This window comes from Podarcis bocagei, assembly GCF_964188305.1.
Source record: "Podarcis bocagei genome assembly, chromosome: 16".
In the NCBI taxonomy this organism is placed as follows: Eukaryota; Metazoa; Chordata; class Lepidosauria; order Squamata; family Lacertidae; genus Podarcis; species Podarcis bocagei.
This window is the reverse complement of record NC_138142.1, coordinates 43,627,792-43,646,379: the sequence shown is the minus strand read 5'-3', so window position 1 is coordinate 43,646,379 and position 18,588 is coordinate 43,627,792. Positions and strand designations below refer to the sequence as shown.

The 18,588-nt window shown below is 44.0% G+C and overlaps 1 protein-coding gene across 1 annotated transcript; it reads left to right on the top strand.

Annotated features, from left to right (window-relative positions):
* Positions 1 to 11,765: 11,765 nt before the first annotated feature.
* LOC308575596 (vomeronasal type-2 receptor 26-like) lies at positions 11,766 to 12,665 on the top strand (the record flags this gene model as incomplete). The annotated part of the gene is made up of 1 exon (XM_081174347.1): positions 11,766 to 12,665. The coding sequence occupies one exon, from the start codon at positions 11,766 to 11,768 to the stop codon at positions 12,663 to 12,665; it is 900 nt and encodes a 299-aa protein (XP_081030473.1).
* Between the last annotated feature and the right edge of the window lie 5,923 nt (positions 12,666 to 18,588).

The following is an 18,588-nucleotide window of genomic DNA, read 5'->3' as shown; positions in this document are numbered from 1 at the left end:
ACAAAATGCCCCTTCTGGTTTCACAGTTTCACATGATTACATTGGTGTCAAGACCATGGAGAGTAGTGGAAACGAATGAGGTGCCACGTGTGTGAATAAATCATGGTTGACTGAGATATGATGAACCAGGACCAAACTTCAGAAAATATGGGACTCAGTTTATATTAACTTCATGTTTTCAATTAATACATATCCAACCGACAGTGATCTGGAAAGAAGTATCTCTAATTTCCAGTGACAAAGAATTGCCTGGACCAGTGAGTCACTCTTGTCAGTTCTTAATTCTTTATTCTAATTAAGTGCTCCCTGCTGTTCAGCTCAGGCCTCAGTAAAATAACATAGCATTTGGGGGAAAAGATGCAGCCCAGTAACCCACAACTGGAGGCCAAGATGGAGAAGATCTCCACAGCCACCATGTATTTGCCCTTGGTGCTCAAGTAGGTTGGAACAAAGGACAACCACACACTGCAAAAGACCAACATGCTGAAGGTGATGAATTTGGCTTCATTGAAACTGTCAGGCAACTTTCTAGCTAGGAAAGCCACCGTGAAGCTGACTATGGCCAGCCAACCCATGAATCCCAGGACACAATAAAACATAAGAGTGGAGCCTTCATTACATTCTAGTATTATTTCTTCAGTCATTGAGTCCATGTCAATGTCTGGGAAAGGAGGAGAAGTGGCCAGCCATATGCTACAGATTGTGGCTTGAATAAGGGAGCAGGAAAGAACAATGGAGCTGGCCAATGGTTTCCCCAGCCACTTCCTCATGCTGGACCCTGGCTTGGTGGCCATGAAAGCCAGAACCACAATGGCGGTTTTGGACAATATGCACGAAATGGCAGCTGAGAAGATCATGCCAAAAGCAGTTTGCCGTAGGAGGCAGGTGACTTCCTGAGGCTGGCCAATGAAGAGCAGAGCACAAAGGAAGGAGAGCAGGAGGAAAAGGAGGAGAATATAAGTGAGGTTGCGGTTGTTGGCTTTAACTATGGGAGTCGCCTTGTGTTTCACAAATATTCCAAGCACTGCAGCTGTGATGGAAGAAAAGCAGAGAGCAAAAGTGGCCAGACTGATCCCCAACGGTTCTCCATAAGACAATAAAGTTTCATCTTTTGGAAGGCATCCATCCTTGTCACTGTTTGGATACTGATCTTCAGAGCATTCAAAACAGTCGTCCATGTCTGAAAAAGAAAAAAGAAAAATACTATACTTTACTTGTGAAGCCTTTTGCGCCCCAAAGAAATCAAGGCAAATGGTCAGAAAGCCTTGAATGATGGCTGCTGGATGAGTACTGGTAATATATATATAGGTATTTGGCCCAATTATTTCTATATACAAGAGGGCTGTATTTACTTAGGATTCCAGAGCAATGCAGGTCTTCACTACAATTGGAAGAAGAGAAGTTCATCACCTGGATATCACCAATCATAAGTTCTCCCTGTCTCCATCATCTCCTGCTATGCTGAAATCCTTACCTCTGCATTCCATGAGCATATGAAACTATGCTCCCAAACAGGTACAACTAAGTGGTATCTTTGGACACCATTCTCTTACCACCCTTCTCTACTTATTTTAATTTTCATTTACTGGATCATTCTTGACAATTCTTATAACTAGTATACACCCAAAATAAAGAAAACATCTCCCACCCTTCTGGTCTGAAATCTTCCCTTCTGGGCACGGGATGCAATCATAGCAGCAAGGTAGCTTCCCTTCCTTCTTGGTCCGACTGTAGCCCAAGTGACAATTCTCATTGCACAGAGAAAGGGGTTGTGCCTGTCCAAAAAGGAAAGAAGATGGTAATTTCTGACTTAAACATGCCATACCTGTTCCTCAGTTGGGGCCAAATTTACTCCCCTGTTTCCCACACAGGCAGGAAGTCTGAAGTGCCCATCAGATCAGGATGACCATTCACATCCCAAGGAGCTGCTGCCCTTGGACCTTCTGTTGTTCGCTTCACAGCAATTGCCCTCCCCCTGTCTGATACTGAATGTCCCCTGCTGGACACTGAGCAGGCCACAAACACCCTGAACCCACTTTTAAGGGGCCTTTCAGAACTTTGGCTCACACCTCACCCTTAGGTTCTGGGGTGTTTCTGCTCTTCATCCAAGTTGCCAGTGTTTCCTGGTTCTGTGTGTCTTCCTTTCTCCTCACAATTATATGTTCCAGACTTTGGGTGATGCCATTTGCTTCATCACTTCCTAACCATGTTAGTTTTTTAGCTGTGGCTCCTTTGAACATTATCTGAGAATCTCAGAGGCCCAAACTGTTGGGTATTGTTATGTTATGCTACAGCAATGTTTGGGGCAACAATGAAGAACAGTGATGAGGTTCTTCTGTACTTTGTTTTCTTTTTTAAAAAAATCAGTTATTGATAAGCCCACCTATCCAACTTCTTTCTATATCACATATCACCTCTGGCTTATTCTGATCTTCATCCTACAACTGTTGGCTACTTGTGCATGCTCCTCTTTTATGATTCCCTATTTCTTACACATGCCCTTGTTAACTCTCAGCTCATCTGTAAGCTCCTTATGCAGCCACATTGGTTTCCTTAGATGCCTCCCACTTTTCTTTCTGGTTGGAATTGTCTGCCTTTGGGCCTGCAACATTTCTCATTTAGAAGCTCCCATCCCTATTGGGCTCCCTTCTATTCATTCCAGACTATGGGACCTCACCCAGTAGTCTGGGCCTTTTCGGTGGTGGCGCCCGCCCTGTGGAATGCCCTCCCATCGGATGTCAAGGTGATGGACAACTACCTGACATTCAGAAGACATCTTAAGGCAGCCCTGTTCAGGGAAGCTTTTAATGTATGATATTTTAGTGTTTTTTGGTTTTTGTGGAAGCCGCCCAGAGTGGCTGGGGAAACCCAGCCAGATGGGCGGGGTACAAATAATAAATTATTATTATTATTATTAAGCTACCGGGGCCTCTATGCATACTTTCCACTTTGGATCCAGGACATGGGCGCGAGTCAAAATGCCAGGGGTGGAAGTAGCGGCAGTATTGGCAGCGTCAGCAGCACTGCCCCTATCCTCTACTGGGCTCCGGCAGCCACGGCTTCCTCAGGGCTGCCTTTCACCACCAGACTGCAGCTCCACTCCCAGTTCAGACCTGAGCATGAGGTGGAAGTAGCAGAGAGAAGGAGGAGTAGGGGCAGTGCCCCACCTCTCCTCCACTGGGCTCCAGCACTTGAGGAACTGTGAAGGCCGTAGCTTCCTTGCTGCTAGCCCAGTGGGAGGGAGGGAGGGAAAGAGCTGCCATTGAACAGCCCCCACCACTGCCAGAGGGGCAGAGAGCACCCAGAGCCCCTTTGCCTCCTGCTCCCCCTGTGCCAGCAGCCACTCATGGCCCCACTCCTTTCCATGTGCTGCCGCCACCTTCCTGCTGAGCACACAGTTCCCAGGGGCCATGCGCTCTGCACACTCCAGTGGTGCCAGTAAGCCACAGTTATCCACTGGGGCTGGGCAAGGCAAAGCAAAGGGCTGTACTTGCTTCTTCACTCTGCCAACCTGGCACATCAATGTTTTTCACCTCCCTCCGCACTCTCTGATTGGAGGAGAGTCTGGCTTCTCCCAGCAGCCACCACAACTGCCTTCTTTAATTGCTAAACTTATTCAAACACTGAGAAGGGCAGAAAGTTGTGCTCTTCAGCTGTGGCTGCCCAAAGGAGGACACACGGATCCCAGGACATTTCTGGATCCAATCAGAGACCAGGCTGACTTCTTTGAATCTGGGAAGCCCTGCTCAAAGGAGAACAGTTGAGTGCTATGTTCTATGTATTCTGAGTTCTCCCTATGGCCTTCCTCCAGCTTATTCACTTCTATTTCTTCTTTAAAGGAAGTGGAATTAAGTGGAGGGATAGTAGGTGGACCTAGGATATCAGGGTTAAAATCACCAATCAGCCATGAAGTTCACAGTGTGACCTTGAACCAGCTGGCTGCCTTCTCCCTACTAGTTTTTATAAGCCAGTAGTGGGAAGGGTCAAATACAAATGGAACTCAAAACCCACAATTCCTCTTTGAGTCAGCTTTCCATTTTTGATTGAACTGGGAAGGTTCTTTGGAACTCAAATTACATGCTGAGGAACAACACTGTGAAGACCTCAAAAGAATTTATAACACCCTGCCAACCTTTAGTCTCCAAGTACAGTGGTACCTCGGGTTAAGTACTTAATTCGTTACAGAGGTGCATTCTTAACCTGAAACTGTTCTTAACCTGAAGCAGCACTTTAGCTAATGGGGCCTCCTGCTGCTGCCGCTGCGTGATTTCTGTTCTCATCCTGAAGCAAAGTTCTTGACCCGAGGTAATATTTCTGGGTTAGCGGAGTCTGTAACCTGAAGAGTCTGTAACCTGAAGCGAATATAACCCGAGGTACCACTGTATAGCCTTTCCCTTACGTGCCTCCATCAATAGGGACACCTTATTGTCTGCAAATCCAAGAGTGTTTGACCATGCAACAATTGTACTGCTCCAAGAATGCTCGTATCGAACCTCACACTGTGGGGTAACAGTGAAAACTCAAGAAGGATCTTATATATTATCTCCCCCCCCCCACAATAAATAGGAAATATTGGAATTTCAGTTTGTCTCAGTCAGTCACTCTGCCCATTTCATGACCTTACTTCCCTTTCCCTTCCCACATGCCACAACCACATGTATTGTATGTTTCAAGTTGTACCACTGCATTTAAGCCTCCATTGTCACCTTCATGAGTCCCTCACATTACTTTCCAACTCTGAGATGACAAAAGGAAATTCCCCACTTCCAAAGAATTAATCTATATTTGTTAATATACAGTAACTAGTCAGTTTCAGCTGTTAGCCCAGGCAGTGTAGGATTTCTGAAGGGTTTAGAAAAACAGATGTCTGCATACACTAACCATTTCTGTAAGGAAATGTAAGACTCCGTATTGCACCTGCAACTGGAGCCAGTGTTATTTTAACTATTTTCTCCCTTCCCTTATTGAACAAGGAAACATCCCTGAAAATCATGTCTTCATTGGTGACACATGTGCAGCTGGGGGAAAATGGTGCATGTGTGATTGAGGAAGATTGTTGGGAAAACTAGGAAGTTCCCATCAGGGCACCAGTTTGCAACTGGACTGCTTCCTTGCCTGGGGCACTTGCAATTGCAAGAGAACTCCTCAATAACAAATATGCTTCATTATTTTGATCTTCCTGTAATTCACAGAACTCAATGCTCTAAGGAGATAACTTAGTAATTATCTCAAATTGCTGGGTTTCATCATCCATCTTGCCAAATCCCATGTACATTTTATCAGGCCATGAACACAATCAATGTCAGTGTGTGACAGTGTATATAAAAAAAAATTCCTGTGTTATTAAGAGCCCAGATAAGAAATTCTGAACATGCAGGTTTTCATGGATCAGATCTTAGACAATTTCCCTTTATCAAAATAACGCAAAAGCATTAATTGAAAATTCTTGCAATGCAGTTTATGGTAGATGAGATAGAAATCTGACTTTCGGCATCCCCGTTGGCCCCAAGATGGTCAGAACATTTCTGCTGCTGATCCTTCTCTTCCTGTGGCTGCAGTTGACTCCAGCTGAGAGCAAGGAACACTCTGCTAGATGCACCATGATGGAGCCTTTCCAGCTTCCATACCAGAATTATCAGGGAGGGGACCTAGTCATTGGAGGAATTGTTTCTTATTTCGCCTATTTATCTGAAGAAATGGATTTCCATGAGCACCCAAACACAAAGCTTACAGATGAACTCTTGTAAGTAAAATCCTATCCTTCATAGTGCACGCTTGGTGAGGTCATGTTGGCTGCAATTACACAAAACATACAACGGCATGCTCAGAATACAGTTCCATTTGACTTTTATCAAGGAGTGGTGTTAAACATCTATTTTCTTCTCTTTACATTTTGATCTTGTCACCTTCTGTGTTGCCTTATTCCACTTCTTGAGGTTTCTGTCTTCTGCCTGTTCTGCTTTCTCATCACCTGATCCCATGGCTCTCACCACTTTCTCCCAACTTCATCCTCATCCTCCCTCTCTGTTTCCTTTCAAAACATTAACGTCCGGTTTTCCTTTGCAGCAAAGCTTGATCCTCACTTTCTCAATCACTATCATTTAATCTGGCAGTCACAGTTGAATGTGACATATGAATATCATAGATTTTGGATTATACCTGCTGCTATGCAATGTAAACCATATTGGGTAATAATACCAAGTATCACAACTGAGTTTTACGCAGAGTAGACGCATTGAAATTAAAACACCTGATCTATTTGTCTGCTCTATTAATCCTAATGAGTATAACTAACATTGGCTACAGCATTTTTGGTACAGCCATCATTTTATTAGAAGGAGGGAAGAATGGAGACTCAGTTACTGTGAAAGAATAGATCCTATTCCATCTGATGTGCTCTGGTCTCTACTCCCCACCTACACCAAACCCTTACTATCTGAGAGGTACCAGTCAAAATTTCTGAATTGGGAACTTCTCATCCAATGAGTGTCCATTGGCTGCTGAAAGGAAATAAGGGAAGGATGTGGCAACTTATGTACATGCATGTGAGCTAGGAAGTTACTTATAACTCTTTTATTAGTGACACACCAAAGGGCTACCAGAATATCCTCTCCCTGGTGTTTGCTGTGAAAGAAATAAACAAGAACCCTAATATCGTGCCAAATATGACCTTTGGGTTTCACGTCACTGATAGCTACGTAAATGCAAGGATGACTTATCAGAACACCCTGAAACTTCTGTCCACCACAGAAAGGATTGTCCCCAATTTCATATGTGACAAGGAAAAAGAAAAGATAGCTTTTATTGGGGGACTTGACTCTGACATCTCCCTCCATATGGCTACTGTCTTAGGCATCTACAAGATTCCACAGGTATAGTAAGTGTGGGGGGCTGTCAAGCTTTTCTGCCTCTGATACAATAATTATCTTCTGGGTTCTCCCTGCCTTCTTTTACTTTGGCTCATTTTTCTGAAAAAGGAGTCGAAAAATAAAAATATACCTGATACAAAAGCATCTGGGGGAGTTTTGCAGTGGTGGTTGGAGGAGAGGGGCTTTGGTACTTGCCTGACTTTGTCTCCCATGTGTCACTGGGAAGCAGCGGGGAGGTTGGAACTGGGCAAATGCAGCAGCAGGAGTCTTCCTCCTGCTCCCAGGAAGCTGCACAAGGCCAGTTGCAAGAGGTCAGAGAAACCTGTTCCTCCTCCCCACCAACAACTGCTGGTGATGCACCTTATGCTATTGTGAGCTATAAATTGATTTCTTTCCTTTTTACCCTTTTCAGTTCCACAAGCACGTGTCCTTTTTTTCTTCTAAAAGGCTTCACGAAACTTCATCAGCATCTCAGTGTCCATTTCTCTCATTTTTGTAAGCAGTTCTGGCTAATCCACAGATTTCATAGCTATTTCTCCTAAAGTAATATATTTTTTGATTTCATTTTCATGAATGTATGCACTTTTGCGACCAGTGTGATTTGAATATAAATCTTTGCTTTTGCTTGGAGAAGTGAATTGCAAAATTCAGAGAAGTACAAATGTCAGTGGATTGCAGCATTTTGGCTCACAAATTGTTTCAGGAATTGTGAATCAGGTGAATATTCATTGAACTCAATTCCTCTTCTATGCCTAGTTGCGTCTCATCACAAAGGTTCGAACTAAGCAAGGGAGATGTTTGTCCTGACTTTGTCCACTAGCCTTGACCACTTTTGCTCAATGGTCAAGGAGTCCAAGTTCTTGAGAGCCATAGGTTTCCCCCTCATGAAATACATAATGATGTCCAAGTACAAAAGAGTTTCTGAACAGACAAGCTGAGCTGTGCTTCTTTCTTCCCAACTAACAGAACCTGTGGGTATAGGTCCAGATCTTAGGGTGTACATCACCACAAAGTATAGGAAAATATGATGCCTTTATTTATAACTGTACGCTAGAACTCTCCAATTCTTGTGGGGTTGATTTCTTCCTCCAGATATCTTACTGTGTATTAGCTCCAGGGAGAAGCCCGGAGTTGCAGCCCCAGACCTTCTACCGAACGGTGCCCAATGAGAAATATCAATATGAAGGGATTGTCATGCTACTTCTACATTTCCAGTGGACATGGGTAGGAATTGTGGCATCCGATGATGAAAATGGAGAGACCTTTATGCAAAGCTTAGTGCCAATGCTTTCTCAGCATGGAGTCTGTACAGCTTTCAATGAAAAACTACCAGCCGTATCTCAGGGCATAGTTGATATCAGTTTCTTGGAACTCATTCGGGCCAAGTCCTCATTCCTGATGGCCTCAGACGTTAACATATTAGTTCTGTGTGCAGAACCTCAGACCATTACAGTTGTGAAATGGATGCAATATTTATTTTCATTAGCAGAAGATGTTGCAGAGAAGTCTACAGGCACCGTGTGGATTTTGACAGCCCAGTGGGCTTTCTTTTCAGAAACAATGCAAAGGTATTACGATATACAAGTCTTTGATGGTGCCTTGTCTTTTGCAATTCACACGGAGAAAGTCCAGGGATTTAAAGACTTCCTTCAGACCCTGAACCCCAACTCTCCAAATGGAGATGGGTTCCTCCAGACTTTTTGGCAACAGGCATTCAACTGTTTATTTTCTGCTTCCAATGGGCACAAGGAAAACACAAAGACCTGCACTGGCCATGAGAGTCTGGAGAGCCTTCCTGGGCATATCTTTGAAATGATCATGATTGGCCAAAGTTACAGTATCTATAATGCGGTTTATGCCATTGCACATACTTTACATCAGATGCACTCATCCAGGTCAAAACGCAGAATGATGGCAGACAGAGGTGGGCTTGATCCTCCAAAACTGCAACCTTGGCAGGTAAGATTTCCTATTCAGAGTAAACCTTTGCAAAGTTGATTAAGAGAAATGAGAATTAAGAAAAATTAAGAATTGGTTTGAAAATACTAAGGTTTGTTTCTACCCATGACTGCCCACCCATTCTGTCCACCAACACCAACTATTTTCTAGAACCTGCATTTGTTTCTGCTCTAAAGAGGGACATATAGGGCTATTTTCAAATGTGGTCACCTGGTCAGTTTTTTAACTCGCTCCCAGTGATGTTCATTGATTATATTTGGCCATTTTATGTTGGTTGGGAGAAGTAAACAAACAAACAAATGGTGAGCTGGGAAAACCCACCAGGAGCTTCTCTCCATTTATTGACCCCCTTCTTCCTGCACACGCACCTTGCAGGAGGGGCAGTTCCAGGGCTTCCTGACATGTCACCATTTTGCCTTTGCACACGGACCCCAGAGCTGAACCCTCAGGCAAGGGGCAGGCCAGATGTACTTGCTAGAAATACTTAGGTCCTCCAAATGTTGTAGACTGCATAGTTTTGGACTACTTTGGATTGTGTGAAATATATGGATGGATACTTTCTCCTTTCTATAATCCACAAAAGCTCTCCTTTTTTAAACTTTGCCTTTGTTTTCTTCCGCCTAGCTGCACTCGTTCTTGAGGAGTATCTCCTTCAACAACAGTGCTGGTGACTTAGTGTCCTTTGATGAGAATGGGGAGTTAGCAGGTGGATTTGATATTATTAACTGGGTTACCTTTCCAAACCAAACCTTCTCCCGTGTGAAAGTAGGAAAGATAGTTCCACAAGATTCAGAAAATGTAGACTTCAGCATGGATGAGGGAGCCATCACATGGCACAGATCTTTTAATCAGGTGGGACCATTGGATTTTAAAAAACGAGGTATTGTTATTAAGGTTAATGCAGATATTCTTTATCATGAATTAGCAAATTGTTTAAGTATGACCCAGGTTATTTTACCATCGTACATGAGGTGAGAAGTAGATATTTTCTTCTTCAGGAGTTCTGGTTTGAAAGTATAGAATGGTAATATATTCCACTATGTTGCAAATGAAATATTGTTGGCTCCCAACTCTCCTCCTCCCTGATCAATGGCCAGGCTGGTTTTCAGACTGAGGGGAGTTGCAGTCCAATACCATCTAGTGGACCAAAGGTTCCACATCGCTGATATATAGGATTTCAACACATTTCAATCCTTTGCACATTTATGTACGAGTAAACAAACTGAACCAAGTGAGATTTACATCTCAGAAGACAAGGGGAGGCTAAGTTACCGATTTGTTTTGAAAGAAGATTGATGGTCTTGTGGAGCTTCCTATGTTACCTTCTTTTTTAACTCCATGTATTTCAAATTCTGGGGACGCAGTTGGCGCTGTGGGTTAAACCCCAGAGCCTAGGATTTGCCGGTCAGAAGGTTGGCGGTTCGAATCCCCGTGACGGGGTGAGCTCCCGTTGCTCGGTCCCTGCTCCTGCCAACCTAGCAGTTGGAAAGCACGTCAAAGTGCAAGTAGATAAATAGGTACCACTCTGGCGGGAAGCTCTGGTTGGCCAGAAGCGGCTTAGTCCTGCTGGCCACATGACCTGGAAGCTGTACGCCGGCTCCCTCGGCCAACAAAGCGAGATGAGTGGCGCAACCCCAGAGTCGGTCACGACTGTACCTAATGCTCAGGGGTCCCTTTACCTTTGCCTATTTCAAATTCTGTTGTCTTCCCTGTCCTCTCTCCGTTCTCCATCTTTATGCAAATGAAAAATTCAATATTCCTTCTCATTCACTCCCAATATTTACATTGCAGTTTGTTTATTTATACAACACACCTTTCTGGAATAATGTTAATCAGTCAGCTGATCTCTTCTCTTTGGTTAAAACTGTGTTGTTCACAAGGCACAAGAGAGCTACATTTTCTCCTCTTTTTATGGCTAGGTGCTGCCCCTTGCCTTGTGTAATGATCGCTGCCAGCCAGGCGACAGCAGGAAAAAGAAGGAGGGGTTGCCATTTTGTTGCTATGATTGTGCTTCGTGTCCACATGGGATGATTTCAAATCAGACGGGTAGGAGACATCATCTGCTATTTTGTATAATGCTTCCTAATATCTAATATCAACTTTTCCCCTCTATTAGCAGTTCAGTACTCCTAAAGAGAAGAGCAGCTGAACTGATATCTGGAAGAAAAAAGAGGCAGTTGGGGAAACTAGATCCAGAACTTTTACAAAGGAGATCTCTGGAAATAGGTGTGGGATATGTCTAGTGTTCTCTGCCTGCTTCCCACATGCTCCATTGTTAGGGGAGGGTGAAGATGTTCCAAACCCTCCACCCCATAGTTTTAGGTGTGTGAGCCAGAAAAAAGCATGAAATGATCTCCTTACCCAGAACTGTCCTCAGCCCAGTGGCGTAGCGTGGGTTGTCAGCACCCGGGGCAAGGCAAGTAATTTGCGCCCCTAACCCGATTGTCCCTCACTCTCTCTCCACACCGCACCGCACGCCTGGCACCCCCCCCTCCACAGTGGGCAGCGACCCGGCAGCTAGGATCGGATTCGCACAGCCAGCACTGCAGTGAGAGAGAGTGAGTGAGCCAGGTAGGGGCAGAGAGTTGTGAGTCCGAGCGCCCCCCCCGATGTTGCACCCGGTGTGGCCGCCCCCCCTGCACCCCCCACGCTACGCCACTCCCTCAGCCCAGCCTCTGAGTCCAAAGTGGCTGTTCTCAAGAAGCCTCATCACCATGAAGATCTCTCAGGGTGTGACCAACTCAACTAAGGGCACAACCAAAGGCCATGATTCTGATCATTAACTGCAGATGAAAGACAGAGTAGAACCTATTGCGGATTATGAATAATGACAGGAGATTGTACAAACAGTTTTCAATATTCACTCATCTCTGATACTTATTCCAACTAATTAATGCCTTATTTGTTGGAACTCATATATCACTCATTGTTTCAGATATGGATGATTGTTTCCAATGCCAAGATGACCAATTTCCAAACAAGGACAGAGATCAATGCATCCCCAAACGCCAACATTTTCTTTCCTACGCAGAACCTTTAGGGCTCGTTTTAGCTTCCTTAGCTCTGGTCTTTTCTCTGGTCACAGCTTGGATACTTGGCGTCTTCTCTAGGAATGGGGACACTCCCATTGTCAAAGCCAACAACCGGGACCTCACCTACACTCTGCTCCTTGCCCTCTTGCTCTGCTTCCTCTGCTCCTTGCTCTTCATTGGCCAGCCTCACCCAGTGAGCTGCTCTTTGCGACAAGCTGCTTTTGGCATCATCTTCTCCATTGCTGTGTCTTGTGTCTTGGCCAAAACCATCACGGTGGTTCTGGCTTTCATGGCCACCAAACCAGGATCCAGGATGAGGAAATGGGTGGGGAAATCTCTCACAAACTCGGTTCTTCTTGGTTGCTGCTCCGTTCAAACCAGCATTTGTGCTGCTTGGCTCTGTACGGCTCCTCCATTCCCAGATGTGGACATGAGCTCTCTGGTGGAGGAAATCATTGTGGAATGCAACGAAGGTTCTGTCGCGATGTTTTATTCTGTCCTGGGTTATCTGGGATTCCTGGCCATGGTCAGCTTCACTATGGCTTTTCTGGCCAAGAGGTTGCCGGACAGTTTCAACGAAGCCAAGTTCATCACCTTCAGCATGTTGGTGTTCTGCAGCGTTTGGCTGTCCTTTGTTCCCTCTTATCTGAGCACCAAAGGAAAGCAGATGGTGGCTGTGGAGGTCTTCTGCATCTTGGCCTCCAGCACAGGTTTGCTGGGTTGTATCTTTGCCCCCAAATTGTACATCATTCTTCTGAGGCCTGACTTGAACAGCAAAGACCACTTAATTCTGAGGAGCAAATAGGAATGAACTTGTGTTGATGGTTTTAATTCTGCATTCATGCTTTTAATTTATGCATTGTTTGCTGGCATTTATTGGAAGAACACCAGACAAAGTCATTCCTTGTCTTTCTCAACTCTTATTCTTTTAACCTTTTTCCTTCCCAACCTACATCTGTAATCAATAAAGCTGAGACCAGTTTTTAACCCCATAAAGTTGTTCTGTCACTTTGTTATCCTATCAATACACTGATATTCCATTCGTAGGGTGCTAAAAGTATATCCCTTCATGGGGAGAGATCATCAGTGTGAAACACGTAACTTCTGCAGAGGCTATACTTTATATATTTAGGCAAAAGCTATATTGTATTTATTTATATGTAATCAGGAAAGGCTGCTGATCTCACGGTGTATTGTAGCTGTAAAAGCCTGTATAACATGGCAGAACATCATGGACAATTAAGATGCTGAATGACATTTGTCACCCACTGGTTCTCCTCTGCCTACAAATGAGACCCAGATTCTCTGAATTTATCTTCTCCACATAGAACATATACAGAGTGTCTGGACTGAAGAGCATTTCAGCTGTCAGGAGCACCTACAAAACCCCGTGCAAAGGGTTTTACAAGTGCTGATGAAGTTCTGATAGTTCAGGCTTGCAAAGCTGTGTTCATGAAGCCATGGAAACCCCAACAACCAGCTCTTGGGGGCCTTGCATAGCTCCATATGCAGCACTGTGAGGCCCCAAAGATCAGCTGATTGCAGGAGCTTGCAGAACACCATGTTTGCTGAGTTTCAGCCCCAAGGACCAGCTGATCATTCATGTGGGGGAAATGGGTTCTCTGATGTCTCTGTGATATCGGATGATGGAGAGTTTTGCTGCCCCATCCCCATGTCACCTATGGCCCACGGGGGATGTGGGAGATGAGGATCCAGGTCACCTCTCAGATCAAGTGCCCCATAAGATCACAAGATCAACCATGTTGTTTACAATAAAGCTTCAGGCCTCAAAAATTGATGGAGGTCAGTTTAGCTAAAAAAAACCACAGTCTGCAATTTTTAGCACAAGAAAGTAGAATTAAAAGTATTCATGATATGAAGAACACTATAGCATACTATAGCATTTCCCCTTTGGACATAACGTGGTCAGAATTGATTGCTATAGTAGTGTTTTAAGCATTTCAAAACTCATAGAGAAAGATTCTAATATACCATGGTTCTTCTCCCATTTTATCCTCACAACAACGCTCTGAGGGAGGTTAGGCCAAGAGGATGTGATCTTCCCAAGGTCACCCAGTGAGCTTCTTGCCTGAGTGGGGATTCAAACCCAGATCTCCCATGTCCAACACTCTATCCATGACATCAGACTGGCTCTCAACTGAAAATTGTGGTCTGTCCATACTGTGTTTGTTAAACAGACTTGATTTAAAGGTTGTGCAAAGGTTCTTCTTACCTCTTTGAACATTTTGCTGCAAAACAGTTATTCTTTTATAATATATTTTCTTCTTATGTAGTTTTCTGGGTAACCTTTTTTCTCTCTTTTTGCTGAGTCTCCTTAAACTCTAATTGCTCTCCCTACTAAGGAGGACCAGCTGAGACTTTGGCTGTGATGTGATAAACATGCTTCCCACCCCTTAATCACTGAGAAGCTGATTAAGTCTCCTGTACTTATCAAAGTAATCATGATCATTTCTTTGACTCTCTGGGGAGTTCCAGTAGCTGCATGAAAACTACGAATCAAGAGTTGCAGATACTATTAATATCTCCTGTGATGTTCAGACTTTGGCCTTACACCAAGGCTCTGTCAGACTGATCACTGATTCATTTCCCTGCAAAAATCTGCCTTTCATAACCATCCCAGTGAGATGAGACTTTGCTGCTCAGTATGACTCAGATGACAATGTGCAAAGAGATGAATTGTCACCTAAAAAATTCCCTGCAACATGGTAATATTTGCAGTCTTGGTATTTGTGCTGCTGCCTCAGACTGTGTGCAAGTTTCCTCTAGATCCTACAATACTCTGTGCAGGATGGTACTTTCCATGATCTTGGCGTCAGTGCTGCTTCCTCCAGATGAGTGCAAGGCTGCTGTTGCTCCATGTTCCATCAGTGACCCTCTTCCTATTCTTCACAAATATTTCCAGTCTGGAGATGTTGTTATTGCCGGCATTATGTCTCAAATCTATATAACTTCAAGCATAGCCTTCAATGAACGTCCTACACCTGAACTCTTTGATGACATTATGTAAGGAAGTGTGTGTGTGTGTGTGTGTGTGTGTGTGTGTGTGTGTGTACTTAAAAACTGTATCATATATCTGTAATGAATATATTTCTGCATTTGACACATGATGAAGGTGATGGTCATAACACTAGTGGTCAAAATTGTGGAAAACTTCAGGAAAAGCTGTATTTCTAAGGTTTGATAGCTCATAAGAGCAGTATACCATTAGATTGAACATCTACAATATATCATTAGAAAGATAAGAGTATTTGCTCTGGAAGACAACATGATCTGTCCAATGAAGTTGATATTGAAGAATCATTGCTTCAGCACTGGTGATCTTTGCTTCTTCCTGTACACTGGCATTAGTTTGTGTGTCTTCCCAAGTGATGTGTAAAATTTTTCAGAGACACCCTTGCGGGAACATTTCAAGGAGTTGGAGATGGTGTTTATCAGCGGTCCATGTTTCAGAAGCATACAGTAAGGTTGGTAGTATGATAGCTTTGTAAACAAGCATTTTGGTTTCCCTGCAAATGTCCCGGTCCTCAGACAGTCTGAACTTCAACCAAGAGAAAGCTGCACTCGCAGAGCTCAAACGATGCTGGATTTCGGTATCAGATGTTGGCCCTTCTGGAAAGGTAGGAGAAGTTATCAACACTTTCCAGCCTTACACCACTGAGTTGGATTCGTGGCACAGCAGACGGGTTGTTTTGTGCTTGTTGGTGCAGCACTTTGGTTTTTTGGATCTTGAGCGATAGGCCAGGCTTTTCATAATCTTCTACAGAGATATTTAGCATGGTTTTGAGGTCATACAGACATACTTTCCAAAATGTTTTCACAATATTGGCCACTAGTGTATGATGATTACTGCCGCTCTTTTCCTACCATGTATTTCGGGTGTTTATGAGACATGGGGGCAGATCTGATATCTCAAACCCACTTCTGCAGTGTGTGAGAACATATTTCCTTTTATATGGTAGGGTTATACCAGTGTTCAGTTTTTAAAAAAATGTTTGCAAGGCAGCATAAAAAGTAACATCTCCATTCACTTTGTTAAGGCTCTCTGCTCATTTACCATGCTGAGCTAAGGATTTCTTCTTTAATATTTGACTCTAATCAAAGCCAAGTGGTAATTCATTCAGAGTTAGAGGTGTTTTTATTATAAGCTTTTGGTAGCCAGACTTTTCTCCTCCTCCTCCTCCATAGAACAGAACTAGTAGCAAAGGGGCCAGCCCAGCTGTGAGGCAAATTGAAGCAGCTGCCTTGGGCCAGGGAATTCCTGCAGCTGCCATTGTACAGCTGCCATTGTACAGTGTCTAGTAAGAACTCCTAAGATCAGAGTTTATCACCAGAAGACACCACCACTGTGCAACCCCAGGATGCCAGGCATTGGTGGGGGTGGGGTAGGGGGTCAAGTGGGGCAGAGGCACCTCCCTGTGAGATGTGGCCTCATGTGCATGTATCTGGACAATTGTATTTAGCAGGACTGAAAGCCATGCTAGGAGTTAGATGTTCAAGGAAGCAAAAAATCCAGGTTCGTGTTTCAATATATCCACACATTTTGGTGAAGGTGAACTGTTACGCACTATGTTGCTCTCCATACAGACCAATGACACAACTCTACCAGCATATCCTGGCTTTGGCATTTGCTGTAAAAGAGATAAATGAAAATCCCCAAATCTTGCCCAATATCTCTCTGGGTTTCCACATCTATAACAGCCATTTCAGTGCAAGCTGGACCTACCAAGCAGCCATGGAACTTCTCTCTAGCCAAGAAAGACCCCTCCCCAACTACAAGTGTGATGTTCAGGAGACTCCAAAGGTGGCCATTGGGGGGCCAAACTCTGATTTATGTCTCTACATGTCAACCATCCTGTCTACGTACAAGATGCCCAGAGTAAGAGATCTGCATGGAACATGGGTCATCATGAAAGCCATTTACAGTTGCCCTTCACTAAGTCTCATTGGGTTGTATGCTGCTAATTGAAAAACAAAATATCAAGGGAATGGCAAATAGTGGGTATAGGTTGGTATTTTCACTCAAAATCTTAGGTTGTGGAAACAAAAGACATATCAGGTGATAAAATTATTTCAAGAAACTGTTAATTATTGCATTAAATTTAGTTGATGTTGCAGGCTTCAGAACAAAGTGGTAAACATATATCTTCTTTTTAATGTCATTTGCTTCTCTTCACCTTGATGTTACAATTGGTAAACAATCAGCTCATTTCCATTTTTCATTACTTCAGTTTCTTAAACCTCATTGCATAGGTGTTACAGTTTCAGACTTTGGTTCTTTTACAAGGTAGTACTTTCTGTCCGTTTCCCCACCTTCTATCAATCCCATTCCCGAGCTTCTCCAAATAGCACAACAGCCCCAGGGGATCACCCAGCCCTCTTAAGGGTTTGGGTGTCTTCTCTTTCTAGGAGATCTCTCCCCTCCTGACTGGAAGGAGACCCAAGCAGACGGGATCCTGTAGAGGATTGAGGGGCCCATGTGCAGTGCAGCATGACGTCATGACATCATGCACATGATGTCACACGGCACCCTGACGTCATGCGTGTGATGCCCCGAGGAGCTGGATGCCCCTTGAATATTGAGGGGGCTCAGCCCCCCCAAAGTACATTGGTGGGGAGGAAACTTCCTCGGTCCCTAGGAGTTGGTGCGCCTGGTATCCTCACAACTCTACTTCTCCTTCCTCAAACGTAGCCCTCCAGTTAACTCTTGACTGAAAACTCTTACAGTACTCCACACACTGTTGTGCTATCTAAGCTCAAGGACTGCTTTCTCTAACTATAGACATTTTCCTCAGGGTGGATTTTTCACCCCACTCCCAAACTACTGGATCCACTCCCATGCTTACTGGCTGTCTTGGCAGCCATTTACCTGTTATTTTCTTTATCCTCCTTTAGATATGAAAGACACCAAATTCTACCATCAACATAACTGCATAGTTGTTCTATTTGATGAAAATACATTAATCTCCAAGTATTTCCTGGAAGAGCAGATTCTAAATTAAGAGAAATTCATTGGTACCTGGGGTTACGAACTTAATTCTTTCCGGAGTTCCATTCTTAACCCAAAACTGTTCTTAACCTGAGGGGCGCTTTCGCTAATGGGGCCTTCCACTGCGCACGAGCCTCTGGCTCGCAACTTCCGCTTGCATCCGGGGGGGAGGGGGGAGTTCATTACCTGAGGTACTATTTCCGGGTTAGCCAAGTTTGTAACCCAAAGCGTTTGAAACCCGAGGTACCACTGTAAGCAAAAAGCTGAATCGCCCTGGTTAATATATTGAAATCTGGTTTTGGTGTTTTGATAGCATCATTTGTTATCACCTTTCCTCCCTTGATTTTAACAATGACCCTCTTCAGCTCATCTATGGCTCTTCTCCTGTGACGAATGATGACATGCAAGCCCTGTTCACCCACTGGATATTCCCAGATGGGACTCAGCAATACGAGGGAATCCTCCAGTTACTGCTGCATTTCCGTTGGGTGTGGATTGGTGTGCTTTTTCTCCAAGATGACACTGGAGAGAGATTTGTACAAAATGTTCTACCTATGTTTGCCCAGAAGGGCATCTGCTTTGATTTCATAGATAGTTTCCCTAGGCTTACCTCTTCTGGAGAGTTTGATGAAATGGTGGAAGAAGGTTCGAAAACAATCAGCATTATTGTGGGAAGCACTGCCAATGCTGTGGTTGTGCATGGTGAAATTCACACAATTAT